This window comes from Protopterus annectens, chromosome 9.part0 (genome assembly GCF_019279795.1).
Source record: "Protopterus annectens isolate FY-2018-M chromosome 9.part0, PAN1.0, whole genome shotgun sequence".
In the NCBI taxonomy this organism is placed as follows: domain Eukaryota; kingdom Metazoa; phylum Chordata; order Ceratodontiformes; family Protopteridae; genus Protopterus; species Protopterus annectens.
Window position 1 is genome coordinate 159,464,251 of NC_056743.1, and position 24,272 is coordinate 159,488,522.

A 24,272-nucleotide genomic window follows, 5' to 3' on the forward strand; every position below is an offset into this window, starting at 1 on the left:
GGTAATTATTATGAGTTGAGAAGGGCTGCTGTTAAGCAACTATTTTTGATAACTCTAAAGTGTAAAACTTTTATAACGGCAACAGAATATAGAAAGAGGTATAGCCAAACGTATGGAGCCTATGACAATATAAATAACCAAAGATCTCATAAAAGTACAAGAGATAGTTTGGATGTTTTATGAAAATATGTAAGGCAGAGGAATGGGGAAACCAAGAAAAGGCACAAATGGAAATACTTAAGAAAGACTTAGTTATGCCAAGGCTAGAGGAAGATGAGGCTCATTAATTATTAGTTAAGACAGGAAGAGATGACGCAACAACACTAGGAGCAGGTGTTACTCCTCTGGAAATTTGGAAATTAAGAGGGATAAACATGAAAAAGTTCTGGAAGATTTTGTTTAACAGTATTTTAAAATGGGAGAAGCTATGTTACTCAAAGAAGGTAAAGGCCCTTCATATCCACTGTCAACATTTCATTTTTAAACTATAATTTTAAAGTGTTTATGTCTACACTAGCTCGGAGAATAGCAAAAGTATTATCAAAGCATGAAGGTCTGCCAGTCAGTAGGTGATTGTATGTATGTATGTATACATTTGAGAGTGCACAGGCTGATATGATGGCCAGGTCTGACAGTGTAGTGCTCAGTTCTGAGACACGATAATTAAACACTAATGAGGTGTTCCTCTCTGTAACTTTACTTTGTCTCTGAATCTGAGATTCTCTCTTTCATGCTAATTGACTTACTAATGTTAGCTGATTGGTGTAGACAGAGAGAATCTCTCTGAATTCTAAAGAACATATTTGGGAGAAAGAAATCTGTTTTTGGCTGTCTTTAATTGTAACCAGTTGTTAAATGGCTGTGTTAGGTCAAGGAACTGAATACATTTATTTAAATATGTATTTAAATTGAGTTTGTTTGCTTAATGTAGTTACATTCACTGTAGCAATAAAAATATCAAAGGTATTGCTTGTAATAAGAGTTCCGTGTAGATGTCTTACTTGTGATTTCATTTTATTCTATTTTATTCAAATCATCTCCACAATTTTATTTTTAACCATACAGATATGATGAGACAGTTCAGACTAACTACCACTAAGTTGCATAAATATGAGACAGTAAAATGATTATGCAATTACAGATGTAGACAAGAAAAACAACCTAAGGATAAATCAAATGCTGTTGCCACAGGTAGTGAATGCTTTTACAGACATTCCTAATTATTCTCATAAAGTTGTTCCTTTGGATACCAATTAGGCCTAGTGGCCTAATGGATAAGGCATTGGTCTCCTAAGAAAGGGATTGTGGATCTGAGTCCATCTGGCGTAGTAAAATTAGGCTTTACTCAAAAAGCTCATTTAGACTCTGTCACAACTTTCTGTGTGGGAAAGGTTAGTTTGTTTTTGCTTTCTTGTATTTTGTATTGTTTTGTTTTGTATATTGTGATTTATTTTTTACACTGCTGCTTTGTCAGAGATGGTCTGTACCTCTCCCCTCTAGGTTTTCAGATATTAGCTAAGACATTGTCCTCCCCCACAGTGTCTTTTTAGGCAATGTCAAACTGAAAGTACTACCAACATAGAAACTCAAAACCAAAGAAAACCAAGAAAGTCTAAAGGTGTTACTGCACAATGCCAGGATTCTAAGCAAAAACTCCATTCCCTACAAGCTCTTCTTACCCTACAGAATCCTGATTTCTGTGCAATCACTGAGACATGGTTTAAAGTCCCGGTGAGCACACCAACAGTGCAAGTTTATAATGCCTCCTATGCATTTAGTCTAGCTACTACACAGACAGGCACTAAAGCTGGAGGTGTCTCAATTAACATCTAAAATAAATGTACTTCAAGGCTAGTCAAACAGGACAATGCACGTGAGCTTCTGGATGTTCAAATTACCATAGGCAAAATCCCATACCACCCGCAAGCAAGCTATAGGTCCCCCTCTATGACCAAGGAAACCAATAGCATATTCATGGGCGACTTTAATTATCCCACTATTAAGTGGAAATCATATACAACACCAAACATACAGGCACAGAGATTCCTGAATTTTGTAAACACAAACTCCTTGGACCACAATGTCAATACACCAACCAGTGGCACGACCATAATGGATCTGGTCCTCACTAATATGAGAGAGTGCAGCACACCTTCTAATGTAATATCTTCTCTGGTCAGGTCAGATTACAAAAGGGTCTCCTTTGAAGTAAAAATAAAACTTGGAACACCAGATAATCCTGGATTATTCAGGAACTACTCTTAGGTTAACTTTCTACTATTAAGTGATAACCTGGCAAAATTTCAAGACCCATAAACAAAAGAAAACTTCTGTCTAAGCATATCTGTTCACAGAAACCCTATACAAGCATGTTAATAGCTACATAGAGACAGCTGTACTCACCAAGTAGAAGTACAGAACTAACTAAAAATAAGACACCCTGGTGGAATCACAACATCACTAGGCTGTATAACAGAAGGAAGAAAATCATGGCAAAAATTAGAGGTGCATCACCCAGCAGGATAAAAGCACTCTCATCAAACTAAACAAACAACTCAGAGGACAAATAAAGTCAACCAAAGCCAGATTTGAGTTAAATTTGGCCTCCCACACCAAGAACAACCACAAAGCATTCTTTAGCTATGTCCACAACCTCAAAGGCAATACACAATTGTGTGCAGAGCTCATTGTTAATGGAGCCACCCACACTGAGCAAAAAGATAAGCAAACCTACTGTCCAACAAATTCAACTCTAAATTTACCCTTCTCTCCCCTCAACTCTCCCTCAAGAAATACCATCAAATATAACTCCTCCTGCTATTACTAGGGAGCAGGTCCTTAATGCTCTCTTTAAGGCCAAGAACACTGCATCAATGGGCCATACAATATCCCAGGATGCCTTCTAAATAGCATGAAACCTGACCAATCAGGCCGTCTGGAATTGCTATTTAACTGTAGCCTCTAAACAGCCATTTTTTGCCTCATAAATGGAGAACAACAACAGTCATCCCTGTGCACAAAGATGAGCCAGCTACAGACCCATAAGTCTCACTATTCTCATATGCAAAGCCATGGAAATAATTATCATGGAAATGATACATAATGGCATAGGAAACCTCCAGACACTGGACCTAACCCAATTTGGTTTTATCAAGGTTAGATCATGACTACTCAGTCTGGTGGACTTATTTTGAGAAGGTCACCAAAGCAATGGATGAGGAATGGTTCACAATGCCTAACTTGACCTGGTCAAAGCATTTTACACAACACCCCACTCAGGTATTGTTGCCAAACTCAAGATGTTAAATACAAACCCTTATGGTACCCACTGGATATCCAGCTGACTCATAAACAGGACCCAGGAAGTTAGACTTTGGGAGTCTACCTGTACAAAGAGGCCAGTCACAGGCAAAGACCCTTAGTGATCTATCATGGGACCACGCATTTTTGGCATTTACTTCTCTGAAGTCAAGGCCAATGTCAATGGCCTCTGGCTGACTAAATTTGTGGATAACTGCAAATTAGGATCTGTCATGGAATCCCCCACTGACACAAATGTTCTCCAGGAACAGCTGACATAGACAAATAACTGGTGTCAGAGCCATGGACTAAAACTAAATGCCAAGAAATGCATAATAGTATCCTTTGGGAAGTCATCTATCCCTCGTAACTTATTATATTGACAACACACCCCTAAGAGCTGGCCCAGTAGTCAGGACTTGGGGACACACATAGACAGTAATCTAGCCTTTGACCATCATGTGTCTACAGTAATGTGGAAATCATTCTATATTGTGCAACGTATAGCAAAGATATAGCATCTAGGTCCAAGGAAGTCATTGTTCCACAATATTCGGCATTCATCAGACCTGTCATTGAGTACAATGCCCCCTTTGGTATGTACCTAACCAGGCATATCCAACAAGTGCAATGTCCACAGAGGTTCCTCACTAAAAGTACACAGGGTGTAAGTAACATGTCCTGTGCAGACCACCTCAAGGTCCTATCCCTGTATTCTGTCTCCTACAGGCTTTTGAGGGGGGATCTATGCCTGGCATATGAGGCATTGTCAGACCCCACTTTGATAGACCTTGTGCATATCCACAAAACAAACAGCATTAGAATTATTTGCTCTAAAGACTTAAACCTTGCCTGTGATACAAATAGAACATGCTGGACAGACAGGTATGTATCCCAGAGATTACTCCTTCTCTGGAAAAGGCTCCATCCATGAGAAGCAGAGTTCCTCACAAACTCAGTTCAAGTGTAACTTGAACAGTTGGATGGGGGACAGGAAATTCATCCCTGGTTTGACATATATGTCTCTAATGGACATAGGTAGCCTGTAAATAGCTCATCTCCCAAGCCCCTGATTACATTTATCAAGGATACCAGAACTTGTCAAAAATTTGTTATGCATGGCTAGACTTAAAATGGCCCTTGTGGGCATTAGCCTAGTAAACACCTATGATCCTATGAATAGTAACAAAAGCAATGTTACTTCTAATAATGCCATTAGCCTAGTAAACACCTATGATCCTATGAATAGTAACAAAAGCAATGTTACTTCTAATAATGCCATTAGCCTAGTAAACACCTATGATCCTATGAATAGTAACAAAATCAATGTTACTTCTAATAATGCCATTAGCCTAGTAAACACCTATGATCCTATGAATAGTAACAAAAGCAATGTTACTTCTAATAATGCCATTAGCCTAGTAAACACCTATGATCCTATGAATAGTAACAAAAGCAATGTTACTTCTAATAATGCCATTAGCCTAGTAAACACCTATGATCCTATGAATAGTAACAAAAGCAATGTTACTTCTAATAATGCCATTAGCTCCCATTAGGATTTTCTGAAATGAACCAAGTAAAGTAAGGGGACCTTCAATAGCATTGGCTCATCTGGCCAATTAGCATAAAAGTGTTTAAATTGAAACTTGCCAGGGAAAAGCAAAAGAAGATTTCCAGACATGAAAAGCAGTTCGAAAGTTCCAGCAATAACACTGAATTTCTAAAATAAATCCTGTATTCATTTATTTATTGGCATTTGTTTACAGGGAAGTCCACTAGGCCAAGAGAACCCATTTTCAGTGGAGCCCCGGGGAGAAAAGCTCCACAGTACAACAGTACATAAAATATAAAACAGTATATAAAATATAAAAACATTTAGAAGATACAAGCTATTTAATGTAACCTAGCATTCTTTGAATGCCACTGAATTTACGATGCTTTGAAAAAGCTTACACTTTCGCACCTGCTAGGAAAGCACAACATGCAGAAACCCTTGATATGCTCATATTGTTTGTGACAGACATGAGTTTAAAGATACTGTTTGAAGAATGTGTTACTGAGTAGATTACTTGCTTTAGATGTAGCAATGTGGTACAAAGGTTGAGTCCAGAAGGGGATCTAACAGGACTACTAGAGCCCCTTCTGAACTCAACCTTCAAACCATATATATTCCTTTCGCCACTCTACCGTCAATCTGTTTAATCCCCTTCTGAAGTGGATTTTTAAACAGCTATTGCAAGGGCTGAAATATTTTCATTTGTCTTCAAAATGGCATGCAATTCTTCTTTCCCTACTATACATCAATTATTTCCTCGGACCTGATATCCCATGTGTATGTAGAATTGTTCTTCCTCCGTCTCTAACCTATATTGCATGCCTATAGATTGCAGAACTTGTCAGGGATTTGAGATGCATGGTTAGACATAAAATTGTTGGCAATATAACTGTTAGGACTTTCAATATGGGAACCTTCTTGCACAGACTATGGTCTGTGTTTAGCAATCTCACTTGAAGGTCTATATGCATGCCATGAAGTCTTCCATCTCATTTATGTCCTATTCTTTCCAGCATATATTATACAACCGTCCCTACTCCCATATATCCCACAATATAACATAAAAGCACAAATGGATGTACCAACTGTGCCAGAAACATTGCTCTGTGTATTTTTTTTTTTTTTTTACATTTAAAAATATTATAGTACCAAGATCTGCAGTTTATTCTCTTCAGAGAAAAAACAATTTGGGCAACAATTTAATAATTTCTCTGTGGTTTTGCATCAGTTCTGATACAAATAATTACAATCTATTTCAGAGTAAAACTTATCTGAATCATAAGAATCTGATCATTTTTTTCTGTTTTTTTTCTCCTGAACTAGTACAGTATAAAAACTGAGGTAGACCCATGGAACTCCTTCCTCTCACACAGGCACATCTTGAGATAGTCAGGAGAGGTTGTAAAAGGTATAGAATAAGATAGTAGGTGGGCAGAAGAGAGGTGGTAGCTACTTTGGACTTAGCCACACATTTAGATATACCTAGTAGGTATGAAATACTGTCTATGAACAAACTCATATGTTTGTACAAACAAAAAGGAAGGCCTGATGCTGTAGTTCACATATTTGAAACTTAAAGTCACTATTGTCAAATTCTGTGAATAAAAAAAATATGGGGAAACACTGTATAACATAATTAAAGCAAGCTCTAGAGACAGCTCACTAACTGATTAGAAGAAACATTGCAATGGTCATGAACAGATGCAGGTACTAGTTCAAATGCAAAGCAATAACTAGTCATTGAGATATTGTAATTACCATTATGCATAAAACTTCTTAACTGAGCTTATTTTGGAGGAACCTTTCTGTTTACAAGCCTGATTTATGCCTGCAAATGATGTACCTATTTTTAGAGGAATGTCCCTATTTTCAGGCTTGATTTTTTCCTTCACACACTTTTCCAAACCTCCCTCATCACAAGTGTTTTTTGAAGTTGTCCAGGACACAGAAAACCACACTACATGATTAACACACCAACGGCAACAATAATTTAAAGAAAAAGGACACACATCTTGCATCTCCCTTTTTCAGCAAAAATTAAAGACCTTGTGTGGCAGAATTCTACAATACAATTCATTAAAGTCTGCATATTTTACACTGTCTCTTTTATAATGTTATGATATTCTCCCATCATTTTTATCACTTTCACGTTTGTGCTTTGAGTAGTATTTCATACTCCTACTGAAAGCCTGAAAAGTTGTGTGCTATTGGGCATTCATTTTTTTTAAACAAAAAAATCTTTATTTAATTATCACATATGACATAGGCAATCATACATTTATATAAATGAAAACAAACATTTACATATTTTCAGTTGCAAACATTATATATGACATAAAATCTTCTATACTATCATTGTCAATTGAACATTACATAGCTCATTCAATTTCTGCCTTCCCTTAAACTTCATTCTTCCTTGAAAACATTATTCTGCATGCATTGCTCTCACAATGCCCATATGTAATTTGCTCCTACCCTTTTCTAAAGATCCTACTAACAGTTATTTTATCTCTGTTGCTATATTCACTACTTTTAATACAGCTGGTTTAGACTTTGATTTCCATTTTTTAGTAATTGCCTTTTTGGCACCCACCAGAATTAAAGGCCTTTTCTAGACAATTCATATCCTGTATCACAGATCAAAAAATAATTTCCTTAGTTGCACCAGTTTGCTAACACAGTATTTCTGGCAGAGTAGACTGCAGGGAATTTTTAAAGTCTGCCAACTCATTACACTCCCAAAAATATGTTCCCAATTACCTCTTCCTTCCCCATCACACCACCAATATTTGCAGTCTACCTGAGGAAAAATTATTTGGAGTCTGCTTGGCATATAACAATACCCATGCAAACACTTCCGAGCAAAAGTTATAAATATTCTAGACTTTGTGCCTATTTTTCAAGAGACTCTGCACCCATTTTAAATGTCTGCAGGTTGAGAACTGTTATTTGTGCTTTTCCAGATCACACCTATGATCTGTATACCAAAAATCTACAAATGGGAGTACATCCTAAAATAAATTGCATGTTTTTCTTGCAGAGTAATTAGATAAAGGAATCTCAGTGTAGCTTGAAATACACAAAGAATCAGATTTACTATGGAAAATACTAAGGAAGCAAGCTAAGTGTAGTCCATTTTCCAATATTTATATGGCAATAAATTAACTACTCAAGCTATTACTGTTATCACCTGGATGATCAGTCACTCAGGGTTTGTCTCCAAACTGTGCAAAAATGTGAAGGTTGGCCAAAGACATGAGTGGACTCCTCGTCAGATCTCCAGCTGCCAACCAGAGCACTGCTTAACACCACAAGGGACACAAGTATCTGCTGTGGTGCTTACTGTTAACAAACACCCAACATGATTCCCTTGCATAGTATTACACTAGATTGACTCTTAGTGAACTATGTGAAAATATCCTGTGCTCACTAGATAATGGGTGCTCTACTGGGATAGTGTTCTTAGGCCTTCTTAAGATATTTAGTGCTATGACCTACATATTCCTGCTTAGTAAGCCTGTGGACGTGGCCTTGTCTGACTCTTCTACTTATATATAAAATAAGAGGATATTAGTTCTCACCTGAAGCAAGATTTCTCCATTCTATAAAAACTATTATACAGAAGTCATCTCCATATTAGTCTTGCTAATGTCAAAGCTATCTTGTCTGAATTGCAAAGAATTAGTAGGAACAATATCAGTGAATCTTGTGACATAAGCTTTCTGCCACTCCCCTGAACTGGAGCTCTGTAAATTTAAATATAATGGAAAGTTATATGATCCAAAATTCAAGTTTTCAGCATATAATATACAAGACTAAGGGTCTGCAGAAAATTTGGGCATCTATACAATGTTTTAATGGATTCATTGCTGACATCACAGAAAGCAGTACATATTACTACCACAATATTTCTTTTACATGAAATATCTGCTACTGTAGTATTTGAAAAACAAAATACTTTCTAAATTTAGGGAATGTCTGTCATTGTGTTTTAAGATTTGGACTGGTGACGCTATGTTGTCCATTGCCAAGTTCTCACACAAGTGGGATTGTTCATTCACATCTACAGACATATATGCTTGCATTTATATTTAACTTGCTTCTTTCTTTCCAGGGAATATACTGCCAGGAGTTTAGAACTTGCCTTTGACTGTGTCTTTTTATGCACCTGAAACGGTCAGCACATCATTTGCAAACACGCCTGAGATGACTTTTCAAGGTCAGTGTGAGAATATTTGCAGCCTTAGTGCCTCACCAATGCCCCCCAACTTACTGCCTCATAGGTTCATAGGTTCATAGGTAGGTACTAGGCCATCAGTCCTTGGGCCTACACAAGCCTAGCCAAAAAGGTACCCTGGCTTTCACCACCCAAAAAATTATTTTCTTGTGCCCCTGTCAAGCAGAACCACAGAAGTGATCCCTGCGGTGAATTTCCTATTACCCATCCAATCATCAAGATTTTTCTTGAAGAGTGCTAATGAGGAGCTCTGTTTGACATAGGTAGTCTGTTCCAGAGTATGGGAAGTCTCTGGGACAGGAATCTATCCCTCCAGCATGTTCTATTTATTGTGGTGACAAGGTTTCGGTCCCTAGAGCATGTAGCTCGGAGGGATTGGGATTTCTTTAAGTGGAGCATGTCCAACAGCTCTGGGTTTGACATAGCTTTGTATGTTAGGCAGAGGTCGCCTCTGAGTAGGAGATATGCGACGGAGTAAAGCTGGAGTTTTTTTGAGTTGGTCTGTGTAGGGCATCTGATTGAGGCTAGTAATTCTCTTTGTGAGGTATTTCTGTGCATTTTCCAGTTGTTGTAGATGTCTTCTGAGGTGCATACGAAAAGGGGAGTTGTACTCTGTAATGGGTCTAAGGAGTGATGAGTAGAGGGGAACAATGACCTCTTTTTTTCTGGATGAGAAACCTTTTGTGATGAGGTGTGCCATGTAGAAGGATTTCCTGGCCACTGTGGCGATGTGATCCACCTGTGTCCCAAGGTCTCTTATCACACTTTCAGTATTAAGTAGACTACCACCTATGTGGTAGTTCATGGGTACAGAGTTTTTGCCAAAGGGGATGACAATGCACTTTTTGGCATTGAGCTTGAGACCATGGCTTTGACACCAGGCATCTGTCTCAGTGAGGACCTTTTGTATGATATCCACATCATTAGGAGTTTCGATTATGGCTCCTAGTTTGCAGTCATCTGTGAATTTAGTTAGCCAAAGACCTTCTGTGTTAGCCTGTACTTCAGAGAAGTAGATACCAAACAGGAGAGGACCCAGGACTAAACCCTGTGGTACTCCACTTGTCACTGGTCTGAAGTCTGATTTGGAGTCTGCTACTTTCACAGTGTGGGTTCTAACAGTAAGCCTGTTGGCAACCCATCTTGTGACATAGTGATTTATACCTAGTTTAGTGAGTTTATCTATAATTCCAGAGTGGGGAATGGTGTTGAATGCCTTGGCGAGATCTAGATAGGCTGTGTGAACCACCTTACCCTCATCTATGGTTTTGGTGACTGCTTCAAAGAAGTCTGTCAGGTTTAAGAGACATGATCTGCCTTTTACAAACCTGAACTTTGTGGGGTCTAGAGTTTGGAGATCTCCAATGTCTTTGTTTATGAGTTCCATGATGATACGTTCCATGGCCTTGCAGACCAGGCTCATCAGGCTAATCGGGCGGTAGTTCCCAGGGTCTGTTGTGGCCACCACCCCCCCTTTGTGGAGTGGGATAACTGTCGTGGTATGCCATTCAATGGGCAAAAAGCCTGAGGTGAGGCTATGATTGAACATGGTACTTAGGTGGGGTGCCAGTTCATTCTGTAGTTCGTGTAGAAGGCAGCCTGGGATGGTGTCAGGTCCCATGGATGCTGTGTTCTTGGCTTTGGAGAGTGAGGTTTTTACCTGTGCAGCTGTGATTACAGGAATTTTGCATTCTTCCAGTATAAAGATAGGCCCTTTAGGGGGTGAGAGGAGGGTAAAGTTAGCACTGAAACTATTTGGAAGGATGTCGGCAATATCAGTTGTTTCTGTATATTTAGCATCATTGTGCTGTAACTCAGAGCAGATCTGAGTGTTGCCATTGAGATTCTTGACATAGCTATAGAATGCTTTGTGGTTGTCTTTAGAATCAGTGGTGATTTTGTTTTCATAACTAGTTTTGGAGGATTTTATGAGGGAATCTCAGCTTCTTACTGAGGCTGATCAGGGAGTTCCTCCAATTGTGGGATTTTACTTTTTTTTGCAACAGTTTCTTTCTTCTGCTGTAGAGTTTGTTTATGGCAGAAGACCACCAGATTGGCTTCTGTTTTTTGGAGGATAGCATCTTGGTTCTGTTAGGGATAGCACGATCCATGCATTCGTGTAAGTGCTTATAAAGTGCATTTGTGTAGGATTCAGCAGTCGTACCTCTATTGTCCATCTGCATGGGCGTCGTGACGTTTGCCACTTCAGTCTTAAGAAGCGTGAAGTTGGCTTTGGAGAATTTTTTTATGGTTGTTTTCCTAATGGGGGGTGGGAGTGGGATGTGGATGTCTAGGGTGATTAGCTTATGGTCGGATCTGACCAACGAGGCGCTCACCCCTGGTGAGGAACACTGGTCGCCCATGTTGGTGATGACCAGGTCTAGGATATTGCTGCCCCTGGTGGGGCTGTAGAAAAGTTGATCCAAGGCACTGGAATTGATGAATTCCAGAAAACGTTGAGCAAAAGAGTTGGTACATGAGTAGTTTTCCCAGTTAATGGTGAGGTAGTTAAAATCACCCATTATTAGGGTGTTGGGTTGTACCTTAACATTTTCCAGTGTATCAAGAAAAGAGGAGTGGGAATCCTGGGGCATAGTGGGAGGTTTGTAGCAAGCTACAATCTGTATTGCGGTTTTGCCCAGAGTTAGTTGAACTTGGATAATCTCGGATGCATTATGCTGAGCAGCTAGCTTGGAGGTATGGATATCCTTAATGAATATGGACAATCCTCCACCTTTAGTGTTTCGGTTCGGGTTTGGTGGCCAAAAGGTGTGGTATGAATTATAGCCTGGTAATGCAGGGGTGCTCTCTGGAGCTTTTAACCAGGTCTCTGTCACTGCACAGCTGTCGATGTTCTCCATTTTAAGGAGTGCATTTTGAGGTTTAGACTTCTAGCATTGAGTAGCATTACCCTCAGATTTTGCTTGTTTGTACCTGTTATGGTGATGAATTTGTCATTTGAACCTTACCTAAAAAAGGCACTATAGGGGTGGCAAGAGGCTTTGCCAGTATCCGAAATCCCAAGGGTGACAGGTGCAGGCCATCTCTGGCAAAGCAGCGTGGTCTGTCAATCATGTCATCCCAGGCAGACAGATACTGGATTCCCTTAGAATGACACCAGAAGCTTAGCCAATTGTTGAAGTCAATCATTTTGTCCTTGTACTGTGGTATCATTCTGGGTGATGGCAGGATGCTACTTAGGGCTAGGGTCATACCTGCCTGGGCTACAAGATCGGAGAACTCCTCCATGTATCTTTTCATGTAGTCCAGGGAGGTATGTCTCAGGTTATTCACACCAACATGGACAATGACAGAGTCATATTTGTGCTTGTTGTGGAGTGACCTGAGTGCATGCATTATGTGGCGGATCCTGGCACCCAACAGGCAGCTTACAGTAATTTTCTCTTTGTTTAACCTGGTGAGTAGAACATCAGTGTGCCTGACTATATAGTCACCTATGACTAGAATGCTGGGTACATTATGCCTTATGGGCTGTAGTTGAGTGGCACACTGAGTATGTGGGCTATGTGTCATTTGGGTTGTGTTGTGGGGGTGGAGGTTGCTTGCATTTCTGCTTTGGAGGTCTCGGTTTTTGGACAGATTTTTACTGAGAGCCTCCATGAATGTAAGTGTTTTTTTTGCTTCTGTGTGTGTGTTTTGGTGTAGGATTTAAGGGACAATGTGATGAGTGTGGTGTGGTGCAAGTGTTTACCTTCTCCTCTTGACTGTCTAGTCCAATCTTCGGTTAAGAGAGCTTTGCTTCCAGTTTGGCTATATAAATGCATCTCTCACAGGTCGCAATGTTGGGTGGTAGGAGGAGAGGGTTGTCTGTGTACATGAGGCAATTGCTGCATTGTCCCAAGATGCCCAGATTCATCAGGTAGACAGGAGAAAACTCCGGGAGCTGACCTTTAGACATGCCTGGATAGGTGCTTATTTATTAAGCAGTAAAAAATGTTTTCCTCTAGACAAGTGAGGAAAGTTGAGTGCTGTAGTAATTTGTAGCTTATTTAGTGCTTAAAATGAGTTCTGAACAAGTGCTGTGCTCAAAGAAACAGATTTGAGTACTAAAACTAAAAAGCTGGCTCATTGCAAGGGGAAATTTGAAGAGCAGACTTTATGGCGCCAGGAATAGTTTAACCCTAGTTAAGTGGGATGGGGGGAGCTCAGGAGCTTACAAACAGTCCTGGATACAGCAAATCTGTATCTGGACAAGACTTGTTACAGGAAAGGAGGGAAGCAAGGTTAGAATTTTTTTTTCAGTACAATTTTTTTTTCCAGTAAAGTGGAAATGGAGAAAGCTGGAACAGAAGTTAATTCACGGTTAAGAATCTGAGTGGGTCGGCTTTCACAAATGTTCTCTATTAGATTTAATGAACTAATGACACTAAACTGGGAGGAGTGTCACAAATCAAATATACAGTATGGGCGGGAAACTGCAAAGCCACCAAGTATAAGAACACCTACAGTTCTTAGCTGTAGCCACTAAATGAAAGTTTTAAACAGATCAAGGAGCAAGCAGACTCTAGAGAATGCTTTTAACTGTAAACAGACTAGATTAGAACACAAAACCTCAAAAAATCAAAAATGCACAGAAAAGCTCGGATAGAGCACTCACAAACAGAAAATACAACTTTCAGTATGAAAAAGCAGTTTACAGTTAATTAATTCAGTGAATATGCAATTAGAGTAATGAGACAGTATCTAGCAATGAAAAATACAGTTAAAACAGTATAAAACAGTACATAAATGCAGTGAAACAGTAAAAAAAAGCTTTATAACAGTGCAAAATGTAGTAGATTAACAGTATAGCATAATTATAAGCATTTCAGAAGTGCAGTTCAGTGAAATAAGAGTAAGAAATAACTTGTCCTGCTCTTGGAATCTTAAGGAATTTCTGCTTAGTTTCAGTATTGAAATACCATCCACAGCCTGATAAATACAAGCACAACCTTTTCAAGACACAGGGTTTATATACCAGTAAGGATGGAAGAGTTAGAAGATCAAATTACTACTCAGCTCCTGCTATTACCCAATCACTCGTACTATAGAAGGTAAGGAGGCCCTGTTACTCTCAGTAATAAAGAAAACTATCAACAGAAAATGGCTGCCAGAAACACAGAGAACTCAAACAAAAATACCAAGTCTAGACATCAGCAGGCCTCTATCAAGATTATGCCACCTGAGCAGAACACAGAAACCTCACTTTAAAAGCACAGAAAGAACACTCACAAAGAGAAAATACAAGTCTTAGTATGAAAAAGCAGTTTACAATTTAGTAATTAAATCATACTTGTCTTTTAAACAGGTTAAATATTCTCATCTGGAAATGAGTAGCTGTGCCTGCTTTTTGGGTACAAGGATGTTAAGTACATCCTTTTTAATTACTGTACACCTTTTAACACCTCTCCCTTTGGATTTAGTGTAGAGCTCTGCTTCTACTCCAGTCTCAGGCTGTTTATGCTCTGTGCAGCTCAACGTTGCTGTCAAGCTTCAATTACATGTTCACATCTGCTTACTAGGTTCAGTTTTTCCTTTTATATCTTACATAATACAATGTTGACCAGTCTTCTTCTACTTAGTACAGCATTTCTAGCCTTTAACTTTAGATATACTATAATTTTATTTATTTATGGTATGCTTTTTTTTTTTTTTTTACTGAGGTTAACACATTCTGTCTTCCTAGAAAAACAGGTATGTTGGTGCTCAGTGGAACCATCATGTTTTCAAAATGCAAATGAACAAATAATGTAAATATTACCTGGTTTGTCAGGACTTAACAAGGATCGCATTACTCCTTTGTTTTCATGATCAAGGGATTTGGAAACCTTCAAATTAAAAAGGGAGAGAATTTAAAATGTTAGCTTATGGTTTACATACCTGGAGATTTAAATTAAAAAAAAGTTAAATGCTCACAGCAGATGTAACAGTTCCTCATCAGCTGGGACTTTTTTTTTTTTAATTTACAAATATTTTAAAGCAATAGAATGACAATGCACATTTGTCTATATGCACTGATTAAATGCCAAATATAATGCAAAATACTGATCAACTAAGTTTGGTTTTCATCTGTTTTACTGATGTTTTATTATGTTCTACTAGAAGATGGCAGTCAGTTAAAATATCAAAGTATAACCGTACACAAAATAAAGAAGAAATATTAATATTGAAAAAGGTTCAGTATATTGTCCTTGCACTTTAATAATTTGCCTTCAAAGGGATAATTACCATTTAAAACTCTGTCTTATTTATAGGATTTACCAATGAAAAATAGCTTCCAATTAAAAAAATAAATTCAAGAAAGACAGTTTTAAAGAATAAGGCGGTATAAGCAATGCAACTTCCAAATACCAATAACATCATCACATTCAAATAATTATTTAAGCCCTCATACAAAAAGTAAGAAGCATTAAACTCAGTTTAGTTTCTTATACAAGCAGGGAAGCTTGCATGTCCCCACCTTTATTTAAAACAAGTTTAACGTAAATGCTAAAAGCAAGCTGATCTTCTCAATACTTTTCAAGCTATGTTTATTAACATTCCTAACATCAGCTGAATGTTCTATAGCCCTAACCCTAACCTTGACTGTGTTTCATTGGCTCAGTGTATCACCTGGATGACAAACACATAAGCAACACCAATGGTCTAATGTGTGAAACCATTGGTTAGATACCATATGACACAGATCTTTATAGGTTGACAGGTTCATAGGTGTTTACTAGGCTAATGACCACAAGGGCCTTTTTAAGCCATGCTTCCCAAATCTCTGACAAGTTCTGATACTCCTAATAAGTGTAAGCAGGGGCTTGGAAGATGAAACATTTACAAGCAGGGCCTGTGTCCATTAGAGACATAGGTGCCAAACCAGGGATGAATTTCCTGTTCCCCATCCAATTTCCCAAGTTAGACGTGAAGTGGGTGAGGAGCCTCTTCCAGAGAAGGAGTAGTCTCTGGGATACATATCTGTCTCTTCAGCAGGTTCTATTTATATCACAGATAAGGTTTAAGTCTTCAGAATGGGTAATTCTAGTGCTTTTTTGGAGACTATGCAGGATCTCCATCAGAGTGGGGTCTGACAATGCCTTGTAAACCAACCATAGATCTCCCCTACAGAATACAGGGTTAGAGGCTTGAGGCAATCTGCATAGGACAAGTTACTTACACCCTGTATTCTTTTAGTGAGAAACCTCTATAACTGTTCCAGTTATTGTATATGCCTGGTTAGGTACATACCAAAGGGGAAATTGTACCTTGGATGACACAGTGGTGCAGCAGTTAACATTATCACCTCACAGCAAGATGTTCTCTGGTTCAATACTTGGCTGGGGTGCCTTCTGTGTGGAATCTGTATGTCTTCCTTGCATTTGTGTGGGTTTCCTCCAGGTGCTTCAGTTTCCACCCACATTACAAAGACATGCATCTGGAGCATTTCTCCCCAGGTATCCGCTGAAAATTGGCTCATTTCAAGGCAGACTTTCCTAGTAAAGAAATATTACAAAATTTAAAAAAAAATAAGTCTGATGAATGCCAAATACATTAAAACAATGACTTCCTTGGACCTAGATATCATACCTTTGTTTATAAGTTGCACAACATAGAATTATTTCCTCACTACTCTGGACATGTGATAGTCAATGGCTAGATTACTGTCTGTGTGTCCCAAGTCCCTGACTACTGGGTCAACTCTTAGGTGTGCGTTGTCAATATGATAGTTATTAGAGGTGGATGACTTCCCAAAAGATACTATTATTAATTTCTTGGCATTTAGTTTAGGTCCATGGCTCTGGCTCCAGTTGTTTGTCTGTGTCAGCTCTTCCTGGAGAACATTTGTGTCAAAGGGCAATTCAATGACAGCTCCTAACTTGCAATCATCTGCTAATTTAGTCAGCCAGAGGCCACTGACATTGACCTTGACTTCAGAGAAGTAAATGCCAAAAAGGAGCAGTCCAAGGACTGATCCCTGAGGGACTCTGCTTGTGACTGGCCTCCTTGTAGAGGAGGAATCCCCAATTCTAACTTCCTGGGTCCTGTCAGTTAGCCATCTGTCTATCCACTGGGAGACATAATGGTTTGCACCTAACCTCTTAACTTTATCACTAAAGCCTGAGTTAGGATTGATCAAATGCCTTGACCAGGTCAAGGTAGGCAGTATGAACCATTTTGCCCTCATCCATTGCTTTAGTGACCTTCTCAAAGAAGTCCACCACATTGAGTAGGCATGACCTCCCCTTGCTGAAACCAGACTGGGTTGGGTCCAGTGTCTGGATTTTTCAATGGCCATAAACAAATGTTCCCTTTTTATTGGTAATATGAGGGTTCTCCAGAACATTATGTTCAAACATGCCCTATATTTAGCTCTCCTGAATGAGAACGTCAACTTATTCAGCAAAATGAAGTTCAAGATTGCATCTGATGTCAAAATGTACCAGTATTCATTAAAAAGTGCCTACAAAACAGTTGAAAACTATTATGAATTGTAACAAAGCAGGTTACAACATGTTCACATTATGTACTCTGTATCTAAAATAAACTTTATAATATTACTTCTCAAGTTAGCAATTATATCATTCATTTTCCTCATAAATTGATCATCTGCACTAGTAAACTGAACTTCAGTATAAACTTGGTTTCTAAATTTAATCTTAATCTGTCCTGATGCCCTAATGCAATCAAAATAGTATGAAACTATGAAACTAAATAAATAAATAAAAGGAAAGTGCAATTGCTTTTTTTTTTTCTTAGAACTGAAGACATTAAAGAAAAACATACTGTGGACTTGATGCCACCGTATCTGTAAAATGATTCAGCAAGTTAAAAAAAAAACAGAGATACATATTTAATTTGAAAACTCATGTGTGAAAAATGTGGTGACTGTCAACTGGAAAATTACTACCATTAGCTAAGGAAATCAACTGGTTTGTTGTTATAGATGTAACATAGATGAGTACATTGATATGAATCGTGACAAGAAACTGCAATTTGTGTAGGTTTGAATGTCGATCCAGGGGTACAAGCTACCTACAGGAATGTTATTTGACCTGGTTGTTCTGTGAAAGTGGCATAAGAGGTGACTTAATTTGAAAAGGAAAAAAATGACAAACAAGTGGAACCAGTAGATGAAGAGGAGACAAAGGGCAAGGAAATTTTACTAAGGAAAAACAAAATGGAATGAAAAATTAGTGGCAAAATATTGAAGGGAATGAGGAGAACAATTTTATGTACTGTAAAGTGGTAGAGAAAGTTCTGGAACTGAAGGGGACAGAAGGATAAATAAGGGGGGTGATCAGGTAATACAGAGTAAATAAAAGGGAAACAAACACGACACCAGAAAATGAAAGATTTAACTGTAAAAGTAAGTACTATGACACAGTTAAAAAGAACACAACCTGTAGTAAACTATGTTAGAGTGCAGGTAGATGGTGTATGCCTTTAAGATGTAAGACTGTTCGACAAAAAAAATTTGAGGAAGAACTTGTCAGGAAGGTGGGTGAGAGTTGTAGAAGGATGATAATATATTGTGTAAATAAGACTAAAAAGGGATATGGACTGCTGAACATATATGGACCACTAGACATTAAAGACTATGAAACTATTTGAGAAAATGAAACTGTACATTAATGGTAATGAGATGGTAAGCTTAGGGAAAATAAAATGCAATTTAATGCACACTCACACACAAACAAATACATACATTTTAGTGTAAAATCCCTTAGCTTATGTAATAAATTGATTTTTTTCACAGAGAAAGTATTATTCCCCCAGGGTACTGGACAAAGAAAATGTAACTGCTGTTAATATAGCCTGCACCCGGACATTATGTGAGTTACTCAGAATCACATAATAACTATGCAGATGTTGTGGGCAGGCAGAACAAAGTGAAAATGAACAGAGGAACAGAATAACGAGAATTCCTGGAGCTATGAGCCTGCACAGATTACTACCCAGGATTCTAAAATGGCTAGCTTATTTCTTATGACGTCTCTCTCTTTGCTGATTTCAGTAGGAACCCAAAAGAAGGCACATTCCAGACACATCTAAAGAATGTTGCACTAATATCTCTACATAAGACATAGTAGTAGAGGTTTGCAAGAATACACAGGAGCAGAGTTCCAGCACAGCTTCCCCAAAAGGAGGAATGGCATTTGTAGTACTTGTTACTACTGGTAGATAGGAGGAAATTCTTAGTGTAGCAATTCACATTTCCTGAATGTAAAGACTTAAATCAGGTGCTTTATCAAAATATATATCTTATTTTCTGCTATGTGCATTCTAGGAAATTACAGGCTAGGCAGCCTAACCTTAGTGGCTAGAAAGTCCTTAAATAAATCTAGAAGGAAAGGCGTATTATCTTCCTAAAAGGCAATACCTTTCAGAATAATATAAGGAGAAGTTCACAGACACAGAATTCTACCAGGCCAGCTTAATCCCATTGTATGAGTGGATGACAAGGGTGGTAGGCAGATGCAAATTAGCTAATATAATCTACATGAATTTCAGTAAAGCATTTGGTATTTCATCCCACAGAGAAGACGACTGGAAAACTTATGACGGACCACTATGTGACAGGGAAAGCAAGCATGTAAAAAAATAACTAGATGCTAAGACACATGGCTGTCAATAAAGGATTGTCAGGTGAGGGTGAAATAACATGGGACATGCATTCATTTTCAGATATTGGGAACAGACAGCAGAGCAAACTTCTGAGACTGCAGTCAATGTCCACACTTTTGTCTGTTTCTCACTTTCTCTCTCTCTCTCTCTCTCTCTCTCTCTCTCTCTCTCAGTCAAGTATCAGTAAGTTCCCAATGTTCCAGTCACTCCAATCATTCAGCTCCTGTGTTTCACTTTATAACACCTAGGTAATTGTTTTGGCTGTCTGACTATTCCTTGATAAAAAGTGAAAATATTTGATTTACAATCTCATTGGTGACTGATAGATATACTGTCAGATCCAACAGAGCTATATCACTGACATGATATCAGAGCCAGCAACTGTAACATCTGATAATAATTATATATTTTTTTACTATTAGATATCAGCTGAGAAGCACTTTAATCAATGATTAGGTTTGTTGAGCTGTGGATTTTATCGTGACTGTTCATGCAATGGATCCTTTGTCAGGTATCAGTGAATTTTAGTTTGTTAACACAACCAAAAGAATACAACTCAGCATTTCCCCCTGTCAGTTACTAATAGTAGATGTAGCCTGTGCTCTTTGTAGATAAAGCAGTATTTCATAGTTTAACATATCATTACAGTTAATAGAACTTTTCTTAATGTGCACCTATATTTGAAAGTGTTTTTGTGATTCTCTAGTGAATAAATAAATCAGAAGATAAACTTTGCCTGAAACATCACTGCATTCATCAAGCACTGCTTTTTGTGCAGTTATAATCTGTACTCTGTATTATTAGATAATACTGTAAAGATTTACCAAGTATTTCTAGATAAACTGAATCTGATTATCGTACAAATGAATGTGTTGCTTTTCTATGCATCTGTTCAATGAAATGGACTGAAATCTACATTTTTTTTATGTACGATGAAGCATCCCACAGCCCCATGTAAGAGGTTTTGCCATCTATACCTCTTTAAATCAACCAACTTCAAGGCTTCGTAGCCTCAAGGCAATTACAAAAATTGTAGATTCAAGCTTGTTCCACTTGATAATGTCACAAGATTGCGGTTTCATATTTTGTGACCTAATCAAGTAAAAATAGTTTGTTACTGTTGTACACAGGAGTTGGCAAAATTGTTTTGCCAGCAGTATGTATCTGGCCAAAAGATATGAAGTATAGGTCCACAACTGCAATGGGCTCATGACTTTAAGTTATGTAATTGTAAGGATGAGCTGTTGTGCTATCTTCCTTAAGTGGGTTTTCTCATATGTGGTACAGACTGATAATAGTCTTTTAGTAATTCTCATTAGGAAATAAAGAATGGGTGCCCAGACCAAAGATATAATGTTTTTCACTCATGTGTATATGCACTTGCTATCTTTGGAACAGGATAAAAACATTCTAGCATTGTTAGTGCGTCTATATTAGTCAACAGATAATCTCTTAATTTAGAAAAAGACTACTTGAGAAAATTAATACTTCTGTGTGACAAATCTAAATAGAATGATTTATCAAATATTATTTTGCCGTTTTCTTACCTTGATAGGAAGACTCTGCAAAGGGCTGAGCATTGAGGAGCAAAGAACAACTATCAGAAGTACCATTCTGTCTCTTGTTCGTGGCTCTGACTGTCTTGCTGTTGAAGATCTTCACTTTTATATGTGCCTATGAAGCCAAAGGAAGTTATAGTTAAATATGGGTGTTTGGAACAGCAAACGATGTAAAGGAGCTCAGGGAACATGAGAAATTAATTAGGATTCTAAACTTAGCACTGGTGAAGTTAAGATGCTTAACGTTTATCAACAAATGGCCAAGTTGTGATAAGGCTAACACACTGTGTGATAAGCATCAGTCGTGCACTCTTTTTAAGTTAACCACAGATAATACTAAATTTGTATGTGCATTAGTTTATGTCTAAAACAGTATAGCAAACTACCCTGTAAATGTCACTGCTATAAAGAGAAATGTCTAGCACATCATTTCTTGGAACTAAAAACTAGTTTAACAATTGCAATAAGTTTTTTTTTTCATGATTACAGGTTATGAGGATATTCATCATGTAGAAATCAGAAGTACTGGTCTAAGCGTGGTCTCATTTGCACTATGAGCTTGGTAAATTGGTGCAAACATATATAGAATACACTTTCAGTAATGTCTTTCATCAGCAAGGCATTTATGTCTACACTAGTAATAGCTCAGTCTTGCAGTGCTGTATTACCATCTTATTTCTTCTTTTTCACTTTGACTGAAAAAGCACTACACAAGAGGAAATTTTCCAGACTCAGCTACTCTGGCATGTTTAAAAGAGACGTTAAAACAATTCTTTTTGATCTTGCTTTTAGTCAAGTTCTTATATTTTTTTAGTGTTTAACTTTCATTATTAATTCTGTTTATTGTAATAATGTTCATGTTTTTCATTCATTGTTATGTTCTGAAATTATACAGTCCCTGAATTCAAGCAATTTAATAAACTTGAACTTGAAATGAAAACATTTGTTGCAATAGAACAATACTGTTAATCTCTGAAATATACATATAAAAGGAAGTTCTGTTTTTACCACAATAAAATGTATTGTACACAGAACTTGTTTTCTGTCTATTCTGTTTCTGCTTTGTAACTATTTACAGTCTAAATTAAACTCACAAAACATTTTATATATTTTATTTACCCTTTGTTGACCAAAACATTTGGTGTTATATTGTCATTGTAATTTCAAAGATTCTCATCACCTTATGTATGAATGCATATATATATATATATATATATAAATATATATAAAACAGGCATAAATCAACGGAATAACATAAAAACAGCAAAGCAAGCAAAAGTGAAACATTGTACCTCTACAACTGAAATGCACTTAGCCTTGGCACTAGCATATAAGGCACCTGGCTTGATTTCCATGGGTAAACAGTAATTTAACCAAGTTTAAGGCCTGGTAATTTGATATGTAAACATACATGATTAAAATCCATATTCAGTGAAGGATACATCAAAAAGAGGGTGGCTGGATGACATAACTATAAAGAGCTCAGTAAAAAAGGAAAAACAAATTGGAGCAAATTCAATGAGATTTGAATGCTTAAATAATCTTGTAATGTTGATATTAAGTTAAATCTTAGAACTTATATATTTGGTTTTGTCTACAGACCTGTATTTCAGAAACATTATTTTCTGACTATTTTAGTTACTATTCATAGGTTCATAGGTAGGTACTAGGCTATTGGCCCTAGGGCCTATATAAGCCTAGCCAAAAAGGTACCCTGGCTTTCGCCACCCAGGAAAATTATTTTCTGTGCCCCTGTCGAGCAGAGCCACAGAAGTGATCCCCGGAGTGAATTTCCTATCTCCCATCCAATCATCAAGATTTTTCTTGAAGAGTGCTAATGAGGATCTTTGTTTGATATAGATAGGTAATCTGTTCCAGAGTATAGGAAGTCTCTGGTACAGGAACCTATCCCTCCAGCATGTTCTGTTTATTGTGGTGACAAGGTTTAGGTCCCTAGAGTGTGTAGATCTGAGGGATTGGGATTTCTTTAAGTGGAGCATGTCCAACAGCTCTGGGAATGACATAACTTTGTATGTTAGGCAGAGATCGCCTCTGAGTAAAGCTGGAGTTTTTTGAGACTGTCTGCGTAGGACATCTGTTTGAGGCCAGTAATCCTCTTTGTGAGGTATTTCTCTTGTAGATGTCTTGTGAGGTACATACCAAATGCGGCACTGTACTCTATAATGGGTCTAATGAGTGACTAGTAGAGGGGAACAATGACCTCTTTTTTCCCGGATGAGAAACCTTTTGTGATGGGGTGTGCCACGTAGAAGGATTTCCTGACCACTGTGGCGATGTGATTATCAAAGGAGAGATTACTGTCCACCTCTGTCCCAAGGTCTCTTATCACACTTTTGGTGTTAAGTAGACTACCGCCTATGTGGTAATTCAAGGGTACAGAGTTTTTACCAAAAGGGATGACAATGCACTTTTTGGCATTGAGCTTGAGGCCATGGCTTTGACACCAGGCATCTGTCTCAGTGAGGCCCTTTTGTAAGATGTCCACATCATTAGGAGTTTTGATTATGGCTCCTAGTTTGCAGTCATCTGCGAACGTCATTTGCCAAAGACATTCTGTGTTAGCCTGTACTTCAGAGAAGTAGATACCAAACAGGAGAGGACCCAGGACTGAACCCTCTGGTACTCAACTCGTCACTGGTTTGAAGTTGGATTTGGAGTTTGCTACTTTCACAGTGTCAGTTCTGTCAGTCAGCCAGTTGGCAACCCATTTGTGACATAGGGATTTATACCTAGTTTAGTGAGTTTATCTATAATTCCACAGTGGGGGGTGGTGTTGAAAGCCTTGGTGAGATCTAGATAGGCTGTGTGAACCACCTTATCCTCATCTACAGCTTTGGTGACCACTTCAAAGAAGTCTATCAGGTTTAGGAGACATGAGCTGCCTTTTACAAACCCGAACTGGTTGGGGTCCAGAGTTTGAAGATTACCAATGTCATTGTTTATAAGTTCCATGATGATACGTTCCATAACCTTGCAGACCAGGGTC

The 24,272-nt window shown here is 38.0% G+C and overlaps 1 protein-coding gene across 1 annotated transcript in view; it reads right to left on the reverse strand.

Moving 5' to 3' along the window:
• The window catches only part of LOC122810503 (high choriolytic enzyme 1-like), a 194,970-nt gene that overhangs the window by 145,161 nt on the left and 25,537 nt on the right, over positions 1-24,272 (reverse strand). The window contains exon 3 of the mRNA XM_044082085.1: positions 14,857-14,923. Within this exon, the coding sequence (XP_043938020.1) occupies positions 14,857-14,923 (67 nt within the window). The remainder of the gene's footprint in view (positions 1-14,856; positions 14,924-24,272) is intronic.